The following is a 15,659-nucleotide window of genomic DNA, read 5'->3' on the forward strand; positions in this document are numbered from 1 at the left end:
CAGGACGCCCTTGTCCCAGCCTGGAGATGTGTCAGCGCAGGTGGGCCAGCTACTGCCAGCTGTCCTGGGGCAGGCGTCCGCTGGGGTGCGCTGTCCCTCTTCACAGCCTACAGGGGGAGGGAGGGAGAGGGGTGATGTAACCTTGATTCACAACAGCTGTGTGCAACTTCATCTTCCAGGAAAGGGAGGCTGTGAGACACCGGGGTTGGGGGGGGGTGGGGGGGGAGGCAGCCTCCCTCGGCTCCTCCCTGGGCAGCACCAGGGTGAGGGCTTTGGCTCATCGGAGGCCCGCTGCCTCTGCGGGGTAGGCAGAGCCAGTCCTGGTTATCTGTCTTGGCAGGCTCTGCTCGTGTCCTGAGATGCTGCACAAAATATGAATTGCCGAGTGGTGGGAGTGGTGCCCGGGGATGGTTGGTGCCTCGAACACTCTCCATTGAACTAAGTGCAAGGAGAGTTTAAAATAGCCAGCCTTTGTTCCCGAGGTTTTAAAAATTCAACTCCAGTAGTTACAATGAGCTGTCTTCAAGTGGATCTATAAATAAACTGCTACTGTTCCTCTTTGTCACCGAGAGCTTCGGCGGCTTCCAGAGACGTCGGCTCTGCCGCTCATCTTCATTAGATGCCTCTCATCTGTGGGGCAGCTGCGGCCATCAACAAGCCGGGCTGACACGCAGAGTTTGTAATGACAGCCACACGTTCCCTTTTAAAGAGCCACAGTGCCAAGCCACAGTGCCCCATGATTGACTACACAGGGAAAGATGTAACTTTGCATTGGAGAAACCTGGCAGGGAGGTCAACATCACCATTGATCGAGGTCAACATCACTGATATATAAGATATATAAGACCTGTCTGGTATATAAGACCTGTCCGTGTGAGCCCTGTGGTGTCATGCACATAGCTTTTGTGGTGCTCTTGTCAAAAATGCATAACCTCACCCCAGTTGTGAGAAAACATCAAACAGATCCAAACTGAGTGACATTTGACAATAAAACTGACCAGTACTCTTCAAAAATGTCAAGGTCATGAAAGACAAGGGAAAACTGAGGAACTGGACAGATCTCAGGAGACTAAGAAAAAACTGAATGCAGTGTGGGGTCCTGGATAGGATTCTGGAACATCAGGATCCAAGGACATTAATGGGTAAACTGATGAAGCTCAAATGGAGCCCTTCCTTGGTTTGGTTAATGGAATTGTCCCAATGTTAATTTCCTGGCGTGACCATTGTACTAATGATTATGTAAGATGTTAACACTGGGGGAGCCTTGGGGAGGGATATATGGAAATTTTCTGTACTATTTTTTGCAACTTTTCTCTAAGTCTAAAGTTAGTTCAAAGCAGTTTAATTTAAAAAAACAAAACAAAAACTACAGTCAACACTTAAGCTTTATCAGAAGCCTTGATCTCCCGCCCAGGGTGTCTCGGTTCAGGTGTTTGTGGTGGGGAGGGCAGGTGTTTCTGTCTCAAGGTAGGAGGTAACAACCCGAGCTACTTAGCACCCAGCCTGGAGTGGGCCCTTAGTGACGTGTGTGGAGCTGAACTGAGCAAGAGCCGGCCCTACAGGAAACAGGTCGTGTTCAAAGGGAGTTCTTACAAAGGTATTGGTCACCAGCATGGGGACCGCAGGGCGGCGTTGTCTGCTTGTGGACGTTGTCGTTTCTCAAAATGCTCCGGAGGTGCACCCTCTCCAGGAACTCTGGGCAGACTGGCAGCAGCTGCTCTGCAGCATCGCCTCCTCCTGAGGCTTCCCTGGGCTGTGTGGAGGACCCCACCACTCTGCCCTGCCCTGTTCCTTCTCATCCGTGTCCCTGAGCCCTGGGCTCTGCCTTGCTGCCTGTCAGCGTGTTTCTGGCTGTACCAGGTGTGATGACCTGGAGGGCTTCCACCCCTAAAGCCTGGGTTGGTTTTCCTCCACGCTCAGATCCAGGAGGGCCAGGACCTCCCCTGGGCACAGGAAAGTTCTCGCTGCACGATGGTCTGCTTGCTTTCTCATGGCTGCCACCAGTTTGCAACTGCTTAGCCTTCCTCTCCCCGTTTCATCCTCCCCCGCTTCTCCCCACAGCTTCCCTCACGTGTCATTTCAGTAGGACAGTCCTCCCCTGCCCTACTTTTTTCTCCTGGGGGCATATCTGGACATTGGAATGACTTCCTGTTTCCTGCTTCTTACCAAGGCCGTCCTTTCACACCTTTGAAACACATTTGGCTGTATAAATCAGCCCTCCTGTGTGGGGAGGAATACTTGGAGACCAAGTATTGGAGAGCACGGCTGGGGAGTCAACAGGAGATGGCTGGGGTTGAGCCCAGGGGTGGCTGACATAGCCCTGGGGGTGGGAGCCTCGGTCTTGCTTTGGGCCTGAGTGAGGAGACGGGGGTTCCGTGGTTTGTGCATTTAACATCTCCCACATGCCAGGGAGGCCTGTGACCCACACAGGTGTAATAGGATGACAGAGGCAGCTGTGGCCCCTGCCTCAGAGGGACTCTCAGGAGAGGACTGTGAGGTGAGAAAGTGGGCCAAGCTGCCTGTGGTCTTGGTGCCTGGACAGCACTGGTTCTGTGTGAGGAGGCCTGGGTCAGGCACGTGGATCCCTCATCCTCCAGGTTAGACCCATCCTCTGACCGCTTCACAGTTCTTAGTTCAGAGGACACCCTGTCTGCTTCCCGTTGGTGGGAGCCTGGGGTCACAGGGTGGCTCTTACACTGAATTGGAATCTGTCATCTTGGAGAGTCTGACTGAGTTCAGAGGAAGCTGTCCAGCCCCATCCCCCCGAGCCTCTTGGCTCACTCTCCTTGGGAGCCTGGTGTGGGGAACACATGGAGGCACCCCGCACATTCATACTCTAGACAAAAGCCAGCAGCGGTAACCAAACCCCACACACATACTTGGGCTGGCTTGGAAGAACATTGGCAAGATTGCCAAACAATTAGATGATTTTAAGAAACTAGAATTCCTCTTGGGTTCAAGGCTATGTTTAGAACCAGAAGTTTCCTCTCTTGTTGGAGTCCGGGCCGGAACCCTAAATTATAGGGCAGACAAGGCTGTAGTAGATGTAGTCCACAAATATGTGTGGGGAATACAGTACCAGGTTTCTTTTGAGCTTTGATTTGAGAAAACAGCTGTGTCTATTTCCACTTGAGAAGCTGGAGCTGAGCAGAGCCCAAGTGAGCTCTGCTCTGTCCCCTGCTCTCCTCGCCAGGGCCAGGTTTAGCAGACAGGGAGGCAGGCGAACCGGATGCCTGTTAACTTTCCATGAGGTAAATTGTCAAAGCCAAAGGCCTGAGGTGAAAACCAAGGAACGTCTGTGTCTGTGAATCTGCACCCTTGCTTAGCAGGCTATGTGATGAGCAGTTCGACGAAAGATTAAGTTGAAAAGATTCAACTGTGGTGTGTGGTGTGTCTGTCCATTTCTTTGTTTTGCACTCAGGGTCTATACTAGGAGGGTAACTGGTGAGACAGTCCAGATCTTGGGCCTGGGTCACCTCTGGCTCCCCTCTCTGGCCAGACCCAAGCCTTGGACCAGTTAGTTCCTAGATGTTTTTGTCTGTTACAGAGTTTTAGTTTCTGGAGCAGGCTGGGCAGGGGGCAAGGTCCGGTGTTAGAGACTAAAAGAGAAGGAGAAATTTCCATCTTAAGCAGGTGTTAATAATTGACCACCCCGCCCAACTAGAGGGGGGCATTCTGTCAAGTCAGCTCATGACATCTTTATGGTAGAACTCCAGCCACTCCTGGCTTCTGGCCAGGTGTATGTAGACCTCACTTGCTCATGACTGTCAAGCTGTGTATGGACCCCTAAGCAGCTGAGACCTGAAGTTCCATAGACTGGGCAGCTGCTGCTTGGAAAACCTTGCTTGGGACATCTGCTAACGACTGGGGAGTCACTGAAATGTGACTCTGACCTTCTGCATTTGGAAACCATCATCCCCAGACCAATGGTGGACCTCGCGGGCCTGACCTGCGGTCTTTAGCCTTGAGTTTTGCCCACTGGTAATGTCCTGTGGCAAGGCAGTGATTTTCACCTTGAGTGCAGAGTGGCAGTGATGGGTAGTGTCAAGTGCAGTGTCATGTGATGGGCCTGTTGGGATCCTAGGGGCATTTCGGTTGTAACTGCATCTTTTTTCTTTTTCAAGTCAGACTTATTAGTACACAAATAGTAACATTCACCATTTAAAAAAGTGAACCATTCTCTGAGTTTCGACAAACAATCATGTAATCACCACCATGATCATGTTATAGAACATTTCCATCACCCCCCCAGATTTCCTTGTGCTTCTTTGTAGTCAATCCAGTACCTCCACCTCCAGCCCCAGGCAACTATGAGTCTTTTTTCTGCATTTTTCAGAATTTGATATAATTGAAATCGTATAGTTATATGTTCTTTTTAGTCTGATTTCTTTCAGCTTAATTATTTTGAGATTCACCCATGTTGTTACATTTATCAATAGTTCATTTCTTTTTATTGCTGAGTACTACTCCATCGAATGGATATACAATTTGTTTGTCTGTTTGTGAACACTTGGGCTATTTTCAATTTGGGGGCTATTACAAATAAAGCTGCTGTTAACTTTTACATACATATCTTTCTATGGACATATGCTTCCATTCTTTTTGGGTAAATATCTAGGAGTGGAATGGCTGAGACGTGTAATGGGTATATGCTTAACCTTTTATGTTACTGTCAAACTGTCTTCCAAAGTGGTTGTTCCATCTTGCATTCTCCCCAGCAGTGTATGAGAGTTCAAGTTTCTCCACCTCCTCGCCAGCACTTGGGATGGTCAGTCTTTTTAACGCTAAAGCATTGTAATAGGTGTATAAGGGATATCTCGTGGTGATTTTAACTTGCATTTTCCTGATGACTGAGGATGTAGAACTTTTTTTTACATGTTTTTCATATTTATATGTTCTTTGGTGAAGTGTCTTCAAATCTTTTTGCCTATTCTTTAAATTAGTCGTCTTATTGAATTATGAAAGTTCTTAGGTATTCTGGATACAAGTCCTTTACCAGATATGTAACTTGCAAATATTTTCTCCCAGTCTGTGGTTTGTGTTTTCATTTTCTTAACAGTGCCTTTCAAAGAGCAGAAGTTTTGAATTTTGATGAAGTTCATTTTATTGGCTTCTTCTTTCACGGATCATACTTTGGCTGTCATATCTAAGAGATCTACCTAACCCAAGGTCACAAAGATTTTCTCCTATGTTTTAGAAGAAAAATTCATATCAGTATTATAGTTTTAGGTTTTACATTTAGGTCTATGAATCATTTTTGAGTTACTTTTTGTATATGGTATGAGATATGTACTGAAACTCATTTTTTTGCATAAGGATTCCAATTGTTCCAGCAATTGTTGAAAATACTATCTTATCTTCTCTCTGGTAAGTGGTGAACCATTTAAAAAAATTAATTGACCATATATCTGTGTGTATATTTCCGGACTCTATTTGTTCACTGATCTATGTGTCTGTCCTTTCACCAATGCCACACCGTCTTGATTGCTTTAGCTTTAGACTAAGTCATAAAATCAGGTAATGTGAGTCCTCTAGTTTTGTTCTTTTTTTCAAAAACGTTTTGTCTTTTCTAGTTCCTTTGCCTTTCCATATAAATTTTGGAATAAGCTTTTTGATTGCTATAGATGATTTTGGGGAGAATTGGCATCTTAACAACTTTGAGCCTCAGTACATGAGCATGGTATATCTCTTCATTGATATTGGTCTTTTCTCATCAGTGTATTTTAGTTTACAGCATATAGATTTTGTACATATGTTGTTTGATTTATATCTAAGTATTTTGTAGTGGGTTGAATGGTGCCCCCCCCCCCGCCAAGAAATATGTCTACATCCTAACCCCCAGAACCTGTGAATGTGACCTTACTTGGTGAAAGGGTCTTTGCCGACGTGCTTAAGTTAAGGATCTTGAGATTAGATCATCTTGTATTATTAGGTTGGCCCTAAATCCAGTGACAGGCGTCCTTATAAGAGACACACAGGGAAGAGAAGGCCATGTGAAGATGGAAGCAGAGAGTGGAGTTATGCAGCCATAAGCCAAGGAATTCTGGAGCCACCAGAAGCTGGAAGAGGCAAGAAAGGATTCTTAGTGCCTCCTGAGGGAGTGGGGCCCTTTTGATATCTTAATTTCAGACTTCCAGCCTCCAGAACTCTGAGAGAATAAATTTCTGTTATTTTAAGCCACCAAGTGTGACAATGTTTTTTTAGAACAGCCATAGGAAACTGATAACACATTTCATGTTTTTTGGTGCTATTGAAAAGATAATGGCCAAGAATTTTTGGAAAATGATGAAAGGCATCAAACCACAGATACAAGAAGCTCAGAGAAATGACAAGCAGGCTGAAGAAAAAACAAAAACCCTACACAAAACAGAACCCTACACAAATTATATTCAAGCTTCTGAAACCAAAGATTAAGAGAAATTCTTAAAGGTAGATAGAGAAAGGAGATGTTATATACAGAGGATCAAAGGTAGGAATTACAGAACTATTCTCATAGAACTGCACAAGCTGGAAGACATGGAAGTAACATTTTAAAAGTATCCAAAGAAAAAACTGTCAACCCAGAATTCTATACACAGAAAAAAAATCTTTTAAAAATGGAGAAATAAGCACCCCCCCCCTTTTTTTTTTTCCAGACAAACCAAAGCTGAGAGAATTCATTACCAGTAAACTTGTACTATAAGAAATGTCTCTTTTCTCTTTCTTCTCCTTCTGGGATTCCAGTCACACATGTATTAGATAATTTGATATTGTCCCACAGTTTACAGGTAGTCCGTTCTGGGTTTTTTTTTCCCTATTATGTTTCAGTTTGAGGAATTGATCTGTCTTCAGGGTCATTGGTTTCTTTTCCTCAGTTGAGCTGAGCCTACTGTTGGACTGGCCAAAAAGTTCGTTCGGGTTTTTCCAAAACCTCTTCCCAAACGAACATTTTGGCCAACACAGTGGTAGCCCAACAAAGTCATTCTTCATATCTGGTATTGGGTTTCTTATTTCTAGCATTTCCATTGACTCTTTCTTACAATTTCTACCTCTCTGCTGAAATTCCCCACCTGTTCATGCATGTTGGCCACATTTTCCAGTAAAATCTTTAACATATTAATCATAATTATTTTTTCTCCATCTGATAGTGCCCACATCTAAGTCATCTGAATCTAATTCTGCTGATTGCTTTGTCTCTTGACAGTGGGGTTTTTTTTCCTTGCCTTTTTGAGTGTCTCATAAGTTTTTATTGAATGCCAGACATCATGTTCAGGATAGCAGAGACTGGGATAAATAGTCTTATCAGGAGTTGATACCTTGAACTTAGGGTGAGGTCTGGGTGTTGGAGGATTTTTCGCAGTGTTCCTGCTCCACCTCCAGCTTTCAGCCTACCCTGGGGTCCTGCCCCTCAGAGGATGTCTGTGTCCACGGTCTTGTCCCTCCCCCAGCAGCAGGCTGCTGTTGCTTGTTACCTGGTGCTTGCTAGCTTTGTTGGAGGAATTCTCTGCTGTCCTGGGCCAGTTTCAGTCTTAGGCCCTGTGTCCCTGGGTCTCAGAAGTAGGGCATTCTCAGTAGTCCTGCCCCTCCCTCAGCCTTTGAATACCTCAATGATCTCCACTCAGGATGGTTTCCTGCCTCTCCCACAAGGCAAGAGAGGCTTTTATCTCTTTTTGCTCTTCCCCCAGTAGCTTAAGGATTTTGTTCCGTAGGCAAGAAGGATCTTGGCAGGGCTTCGTGCCTTTTCCACGTCTACTCCTCTCCTCCAGGCCTGCACCCTCAAGGATGGTTTTCTCCCCCCACCCTGTCTTTCTCATGAATGCCCAGTGGAGGTCTGTGGAGAAGACCCTGTGAGTAGGTGCAAACTCCCCTTGTATCTGTGGCTCCCAGGGGTTCTTCACTCTCACCCTGGCCACTCTCAGCCTCTGCAACTTGTTAACATGCATAACTCAGTTCTTCTCACCCACTTATATGGCACTCAGTGTCCCTTCTTCCCAGGCTTTGCCAGAGGTGAGCCGATGCTCACTTCCTGTTTTCCTTGGAAGAGTCTGCCTTTCCTTAGATTTCAGGCTAGTTGTTTGCTCTGTGATCTCAGCTCTCTGATTTAAGAAAAGTTAAGATCCTTTTAGATTGTTGCTCTTTTTCTTGTTAGGATAGGATTAACACTTCCCCCAACTTTCTCTACCTTAGGCAGAAGCTTCTTATCCATACCTGCATCTTGATGATGAAAAGGTGAGACCATAGGCAATCCAGAGACCAGTCAAGAAGTTATCCCTGGGCTTCCCTGGTGGCGCAGTGGTTGAGAGTCTGCCTGCCAATGCAGGGGACACGGGTTCGAGCCCTGGTCTGGGAAGATCCCACATGCCGCGGAGCAACTAGGCCCGTGAGCCACAACTACTGAGCCTGCGCGTCTGGAGCCTGTGCTCCGCAACAAGAGAGACCAAGATAATGAGAGGCCCGCGCACTGCGATGAAGAGTGGCCCCCGCTTGCCGCAACTAGAGAAAGCCGTCACACAGAAACGAAGTCCCAACACAGCCAAAAATAAATAAATAAATAATAGTAAAATTTTAAAAAAAAAGAAGAAGAAGAAGTTATCCCAGATGGATTGATTTCTTGTCACAAGGAAGACCTGCAAGCTCTGCTCTTTTGTTTTTTAATGAAAATGTATGGGTTGGTTACCCATGTGTTTGAGTGGCTGAAACCACAGATATTTACACAATTCCTACTGTGCGCAGTGCTGAGCTCATGGTGGCGTATGACAGGATGGCAGCAACAGAAACTGAGGCAAGTAGATTAACCTACTCTGAGAGCCTGGGATCCCACACCAGGGTGGGGACACCTACAGACCCCAAATGAGATTGCCGCAAAGTTAAATAGATTCATCTATTCTGAGTTTGACCTTTTTTTTTTTTTTTCTTTTGATGTTAAGATGTTTATATTTGGTACAAGTGAAAGTTGTCGACTTGGTGTGACTTTCTAGGTATGTATGTTTGGGTTAATGTTGTTGTAATCTTACTTGTGAGAGAACTAACGAGGACCACCAGGCAGGGCCCCTAGTACCCTTGGATGTTGAACAGACAAAGCACTGATAGGATTTCTCCCCTTAAACACTGCTCCTGTTATCCCACCACTGTCATTACTCACAGCCCTCGCACGTGCGTGCGTCTCTTCCTGCTCTTGCCCATCATCTTCTTATCTCTGCTTTATTGCTTATCTGCCGGGGAAATGCCATATCTGCAGAGTGCTGGAGTGCAGGTGAGTGCCTGCGATGGTGTGCGGGGCGGGACTGCTGGCCCTTTGCCTTGGGGAGGTGTCATTTCACAGGAGTGTCACCATGATGGGCTTGGCTCTTTGAGGCATCGAGTGTGTGTGGAGGGCCTGCTCTGTGTTCAGCTCTGTGCCAGGCAGGCATTCCAGGGCAGGTGGGGTGGAGGAATGACGCAAAAAGTGTTAGAGCCAGGAGCCAGGAGCCTCCACAAGGATGGAAGAGAGGAGCTGGGGGTGTGGAAGCAAATCCGCAGGCCATGTCACCTGTCAGAGGCTGCTTCCTGTCAGGAAATGCCTGTACTTTGGGTTCAGATCCCAGCCGTCATTTCCTATATTAGAGCAAGTGATTTAACCTCCCTGAGCCTGCTTCCCCATCTGAAAATTAAGGTTAGTAATGCCTGCTGTGAGGGGTCATTGTAGGGATTAAATGAAGTGACGTATAAAATGCTGGCACATAGGTGGCAAGTAAACCACAGCGATAGCCATCTTTACGTGCAGTGTGTCAGGTGCTGTAATGTCTTCTGGTAAGAGCGGACAAGGTTGCAGAGAAGGGCTGTGTCCTGGTGAAGGTAAGAGCAGGAGCGAATGCTGTGGCTGGAGGAATAGCCCAGGGCAGGCAGAACCCTGGACTTGTGAGCAAGGCTGGGGGCTGGGTACCTTCTGACAGTCACTTCCTGTCTGAGCCTCAGGTTCCTGCAGCCCTCTCTTCCAGAGGCCACCTCCCTGCCTCGGGCATGTGGCTGCGGTCCTCAGTACTCTTTTGGAGCTGGCTGGGCTTGGGCTCAGAAGGAAGGTTCCTGTTGGTAAAGTCAGCGGCGCTCACACCCAACCCCTGCTTCCAGAGACTCGGCTCGGCACTGTCCATTTCTGGGCCGCTCTGCAGAAACACTCAGAATTTCCATCCCCTCCTTCCCAGGCAGCAGGCAGCGCCCATCTGGCCACTCCTTGAGGACGCCGGCTGTCAGGACAGAGGGCTGCCAGGTTCCCACCCTCCCTCTGGTGGCCTTTCCTGAGGGAGCCAGGGGGACTCTGTCCAGAGGAAGAGCGTGCGTGTCTCGAAGGGGGTCCTTTGGAAGCAGTAGGCACTGGCTTCTCAAGAAAGGCCTGTGGGTGATTTGCAGATAAGCGCCTCTCACAGCCCAGCCCTTGGGAGGGCAGGCCCAGTCGTCACCCCCATTTTATAGAAGATGAGGAAGTGGAGGCCCAGAGGAATTAAACCTCTTGCCCAGGGCCACCTAGCTGGTCAGTGGTAGAGCTCAGATGTCGACCACAGCCTGTCCGAGTCACTGCTCTTCCCCGCTGCACTCTGCTGTGTCTCCCGACAGCACTGCCTGGGTCTGGGGGCCGCTGCGGTGAGGTGAAGGCCAGTCAGGGCTTCTGGGACATTTCCTTTTGGAATGGGCTTTGAGAGCTGAAGTGTATCGATACCTGGAGGACTGGAAGAGCCTAGCCCCGGTGGGCCGAGGTCTTACAAAATGGCCACAGTGCCGCAAGCAGACAGGCCGACGGTGGGCATGTGGACATGGCACTGCTCCTGCTTTCAAGAATCCTCCTCAGGCTTGTGTCTCACATTCAATTTCTCTTTAACCACCAGGGCCTGCATTTTTCCAAGTTCAAATTGACATGCACTTGAGAGTCTGTTATCTATGAGATTAGAACACTTTCCTAATAAAGGAAAATATGCAAGTAGGGTCCACATGCTAAACTGCCCTTCTTTGATAGTTGGGAATCCTCTTCCGGGCTGATTCTTCTCAAGGACTCTGAGGCCTGCCCAGGTGAACATGTCTAGGGCAGAGCATCTTCCTGGGGCTAGGCCACTGGATTTATCCAAAAGATGGGCCAACTCAGAGGAGATGCAAGCCGGCTGCCAGTGGCAGGTGTGAGGCATCCTAGGTGAGCCCCAGTCATAGCCAGTATTCTCCAGTGGCTGTGGCATTGAGGGGTGAAGGAGTGCTGGGTGGAGTACCCTGGCTCTGTGGTGTATGGGGAGTTGACAGGCTTTGAGCCTAGTGATGTCCTGGGTTTAGAGGGGAGAGGAGCGATGAGTGCAGGCAGAAGACAGGAATAGGGACGCAGGCACATGGGCAGGGGGCAGGCCCTGTGGGTGGTCTGGCATTGATTCACCCCACTCATGTGTCCTAGCACTGGAGACGCAGTGGCTGGAGGAACAGGGCAGGGATGGGGCAGGCCCAGGTGCAGAGCACAGAGGAGCTTCTGATTGGGCATGGGGGGTTGCAAGGTGAGTGGAGGACAGGATGCTCGGAGCAGGGGGAAGGAAGGGTAGATGAGGGGCCCTGGGAGCTGGGCACGGGAGCACTGAGGTGGGAGCGGAGCCGCGGAAGGAGGCAGGCTGGAGCAGGGTGCCCCATCAAGGGGTTTGAATTTTCTCCCAGTGCCGGTAGAGAGCCCTGGATGACTGGCAAAGCCAGGGAATGATGTAGTAACATTTGGAATGTCCATCAGTGAGGCTGTGGTTGAAAACACTGAGCCCCAAGCGTGGCTGCATTTATGGGTTACTGGGGTTTGGGGGCTGGCCGAGAGTGTCGGCCTCACTGAGCATGTCATTCCCACAGGGGACGAGTCCACAGAGGAAGTGTAGGTTCCTGAGCATCTGCCCACCGTGTCCTTGGGAGGCTCCCGGCATTCTGCCCTGCTGAACACATGCACGATGCTTCTGGGGTCAGGAGAAGCCTTTGTGTGCAGAGCAGTGCCTGACCTTTGGGGGACACGCATTGGACTGGAATGAGCCCCCTTAGGAAATCACTTGCCCTCAGTGGTGGTGGAGGAGGATGGCTTCTGCATTTGGGGACTGAGGATCTTAGGCAGAAACACCAAGTCCCTCATGTTCCTGGAGTCTTGTCTGAAGCAGCCTGGGGCGCCTGTCCTGTGGATTCTGACTCCCTCCAGCCATCAGGCCAGGACGTTCACGTAGAATCTGTTTTCCCGGGGGATCTGGCCAGGGCAGGGTTGGAACCTCCCGATGGTTCTGGGCCATCCCCATTCCCGGGGTGGGGAATTGACCTTAAGCTAACCAGGAGGAAGGGTGACTTCAGAGCCAGGCTGGGCTTCAGGGGTCCCGCACTCTGACAGGCCTAGTGGAGGGCATGCCGTGTGAAGAGCTGGCAGCCCCCGGCCTCTCTGAGGGCCTCCAAGAGCCCACCTGCACATCCCTCCCAGGCCCCTGCAGCCCGGACTGCCAGGTGCTTTGATTCCGCTCCTCACTCACGGCCTCTGCTCAGAAAAGGGGGCTGGAAGGGAGCGCGCAAGCCCGGATGTGGGAGTCCCGCCACACCGCCGTTGCTCACCAACATTTGGAACTCGTCTTCTCGAGTTTGCTGGTGGTTTTCCACTTGATCCTTCAAGGAGCTCTTCCTCTCGGTGTTTCCTCAAGCACTGACTCAAGACTAAAGGGTTCTCTTTCCTTTCATTGTCTTTAGCCAGAAGTGGATTCCCCCCTCCCACCAGGCAGGGGCAGGAGTCAGGAGTCGATGCAGAGCCAGCCCCAGGAGCCCGTCAGCATGCCCCAGACGCTGACCAGCACGCTGGAGCACATTGTAGGCCAGCTGGACGTCCTCACCCAGGTAGGCCGTGACGTGAATTCACCCCATCGTCTGCTCTTGGCCTGGCATTTGGACCATTTGAAGTTGGCCAGCGGGTGCTGGATTTTTTTTTTTTTTTATCTGTCAAAACTTTTAGTATTTCATCTTTTTTTTTTTTCTCTCTCTCCTTAACCTAACCACATTACTGTCATCACACCCAACAAGGTTAACGATAATTCCTCAATACCATCCAATATTCTCAGGGGTCACTTTTAACGGGTTCAGGACGCACAGAGGGAGAAAGAAATATGAAGGTAAGGACTGACAGGATGCAGGCGGCACATTAAAGAGCCGAGGCGACATCGCTCCCGGCTGCGGCCGTGGATCGGGTGCCCAGCTCCCCGGGCCTCCCCGTTCCTGCTGTCATTAACTGCGCCAGGCCAGCACCAGCCAGGCCAGTTCGAGGCCCGCTCGGAGCCGCGAGCTCCTCGCCTCCTGGCTCTCAGGTGGCGACCCCAGCAGGCCCCGTGCAACTGAACAGCCCACCGTCCCCAGACACCGACGAGTTCCTGGAGGGGAAACGATTGACACAGCTGCCTGCACTGCACCCCCGGCCCTCCCCCGCGGTACCTGCGTCTCCTGGCAGGGCTGGGAGCTGCAACTGGCTCCCGAGCCCGGCCCACCCAGGTCCCCCGCAACCGCTCTTCCTGATGCCTGTTCCCGCACCGAGCTCTCAGCACTGCGACCTCCGGGTGCTGGGTTTTTAAAAAATATAATTATAATGTACCTATTTTCCAGCCCAAATTAATGAAATAGCAGTGCCTGCCCTGGGATCCTGGCTTTCAGAGCCATCCGATCCCTGGCCAAGCCACTACACCCCAAAATCACCAACACTGAATCCTGCCAGGGAGTGCCCACCCAGTGCTGGCCTGGGCCACAACAGCTTTGAAAGAAACGCTGTCCATTCATTTGACTCTTCTGTGGGTGGGCACTCCAGAGACGTGCCAGGGGACTGCGTGCAGTGAGTCAAAGCATCCGAGAGCCCAGGCTCTGGGCTGCTCCTTATCCTTTGAGCGACCTTGGAGACATCCCTTCGGCTCTCCAAGCCCTGGTGTGTTTATCTGTGATGAGCCTGCCATGTTTGTGGTCAGGATTAAAGGAGATGAGTCTGCAGGAAGTGTTTGACCTGTGCCTGGCCCTAGGTAGCTGCTCAGTAGATGTTAGCTGTGGCACTGACCACCCTCATCAGGGAGATCAGTGTGGCCCCATCACCACCAGGAGCGTAAGTGCATCTGGCAGCTCATAACACAGACTTGCATTGCAGCAATTCCAGTGAGAGCAAAGCGCCCTGACGAGAGGGGGCAGCCAGCACTGCGGGCATGCCCAATGGAGCATCTTCTCCTGGGGTGGAAGAGCAGTCCCGCAGAGGGAACAGCCTGCCTGCAGGTCTGGGGGGGGCCATGGGCACATCCAGGCAACAAGCAAAGCCCAGCACAGCTGACATGGGGCATGTAGGTGGTGGTGGCAGCTGGGCCGAGGCAGGATTTAAAGGTCCTCAGGCCCCTTCCCTCCTGGGCTCTGGGTGCAGACACCCCCGCCTGTGCTGGCTCACGGCAGAGGGGGAATGCAAGAGGGAGGCCAAGGACCCTTGAGTCTCTGACGGAGATGGAGCTGAAGCGGTGTGGCGTCCCTTCCCTACCTCTGGATCTGGGGCTAAGTGCGAAAACCTCCTCCACATTGTGTCCCGTGGTCCACGGCGTGTCACAGCATCTCAGCTGGTACTGCACACCCTGGACCCACTGAAGGAAGGGCATTTGAGGGGAAATGTCAGGCGTCGGTGACTAGGGGATGGTGGGACTATGCGCACATCATACAGACATTGCCGAGAGCCTCTTAGCCCTGGAGGAGGAGGCGTGTGCTGAGAGAGGGAGATGAGCAAAGACTTAGAAAACTTCTCCCACCTCAGAGCCGTCAGAAACTGCCAAGACTGCCTCATGTTCTTCACAGCCTCGTCAAGTGAGAGTTCAGGGGAGGTGGAATGAATTAGAACTTTATAGGATAAAATTGGAAATTAAGTCTGAGAAGGTAGTTAAAAATAGCCTCATTGGATCCAGAGGAGTATAACACTAGAAACATTTCCTGTCACTGTGTTTTAAGGGCGTACATGGAAGGTTTTTTCATGTGTTAGCAGTCAGGGGTCTGGTAGTAACTTCGTAAGAAACTGGCATCACAGGGAATAAGTGAAACCTTGGCCTGTGGCCGGGGTCACACTGCTCAGCCCCTTTGCAAATCCAGACAGCACTGCCCCCCACCGAAGGCCAAGCCCATCAACCAGTCACCCGCTTTGCCAGACAGTGTGCATTCCTGAAGGCCACAAAGTGTGCCGTGTTCCTGATAGAGTCAACATATTTTGAGGCAACTTGGGTTCCACAGATGAAGCCCCCAGCTGAGACCTTAGAGTGCAACCTGTTTTCAAAATGGTGTGGGGAGGCGTCTGCACGAATTTGCGTGCTACCTCGGGCTTGGTCGCCGGTTGTTTTCCAGGCCCACGTCCCCTCCTGGAGTTGGGGCCCTAGCTGAGGTGTTTAGCTCCAGCCAGAGGTGCCCCCGCTGGGGTTGGAGGTTCCCTGGCCCCTCCTGTTGGGACCAGCCTGGCTGCGGGCAGTCCCCTCTCTGGAGGCTCCCCTGAGGCCTAGAGCCGGGTGACCACCGCCGTCCTTCTCCCCATGCGGGTAGCTCAGCTGGGGCTCTGCGCCTCCTTGGCCTGTGGGTGTTGGCCTCGGATGCTTTCCCCTCAGCTGCGCTCCTCACCCTTCCGGCGTGCGCCTGTGCTCTGGAGGAGCAGGGGTGTCGCGGCCACCCCGACACTGACACCT

The 15,659-nt window shown here is 50.6% G+C and overlaps 1 protein-coding gene across 3 annotated transcripts in view; it reads left to right on the top strand.

Moving 5' to 3' along the window:
• The window catches only part of POC1A (POC1 centriolar protein A), a 73,343-nt gene that overhangs the window by 39,474 nt on the left and 18,210 nt on the right, over window positions 1-15,659 (top strand). For 2 of the 3 annotated variants that reach the window (XM_082348220.1, XM_082348221.1), the window contains one exon: window positions 12,682-12,825. In XM_082348220.1, the coding sequence (XP_082204346.1) occupies window positions 12,682-12,825 (144 nt within the window). Of the gene's footprint in view, window positions 1-8,166; window positions 8,531-12,681; window positions 12,826-15,659 lie in introns of those variants that run through there. The other variant, XM_082348222.1, reaches the window with a different exon arrangement.

Source organism: Balaenoptera borealis, assembly GCF_965194805.1.
Source record: "Balaenoptera borealis genome assembly, chromosome: 12".
Classification (NCBI taxonomy): domain Eukaryota; kingdom Metazoa; phylum Chordata; class Mammalia; order Artiodactyla; family Balaenopteridae; genus Balaenoptera; species Balaenoptera borealis.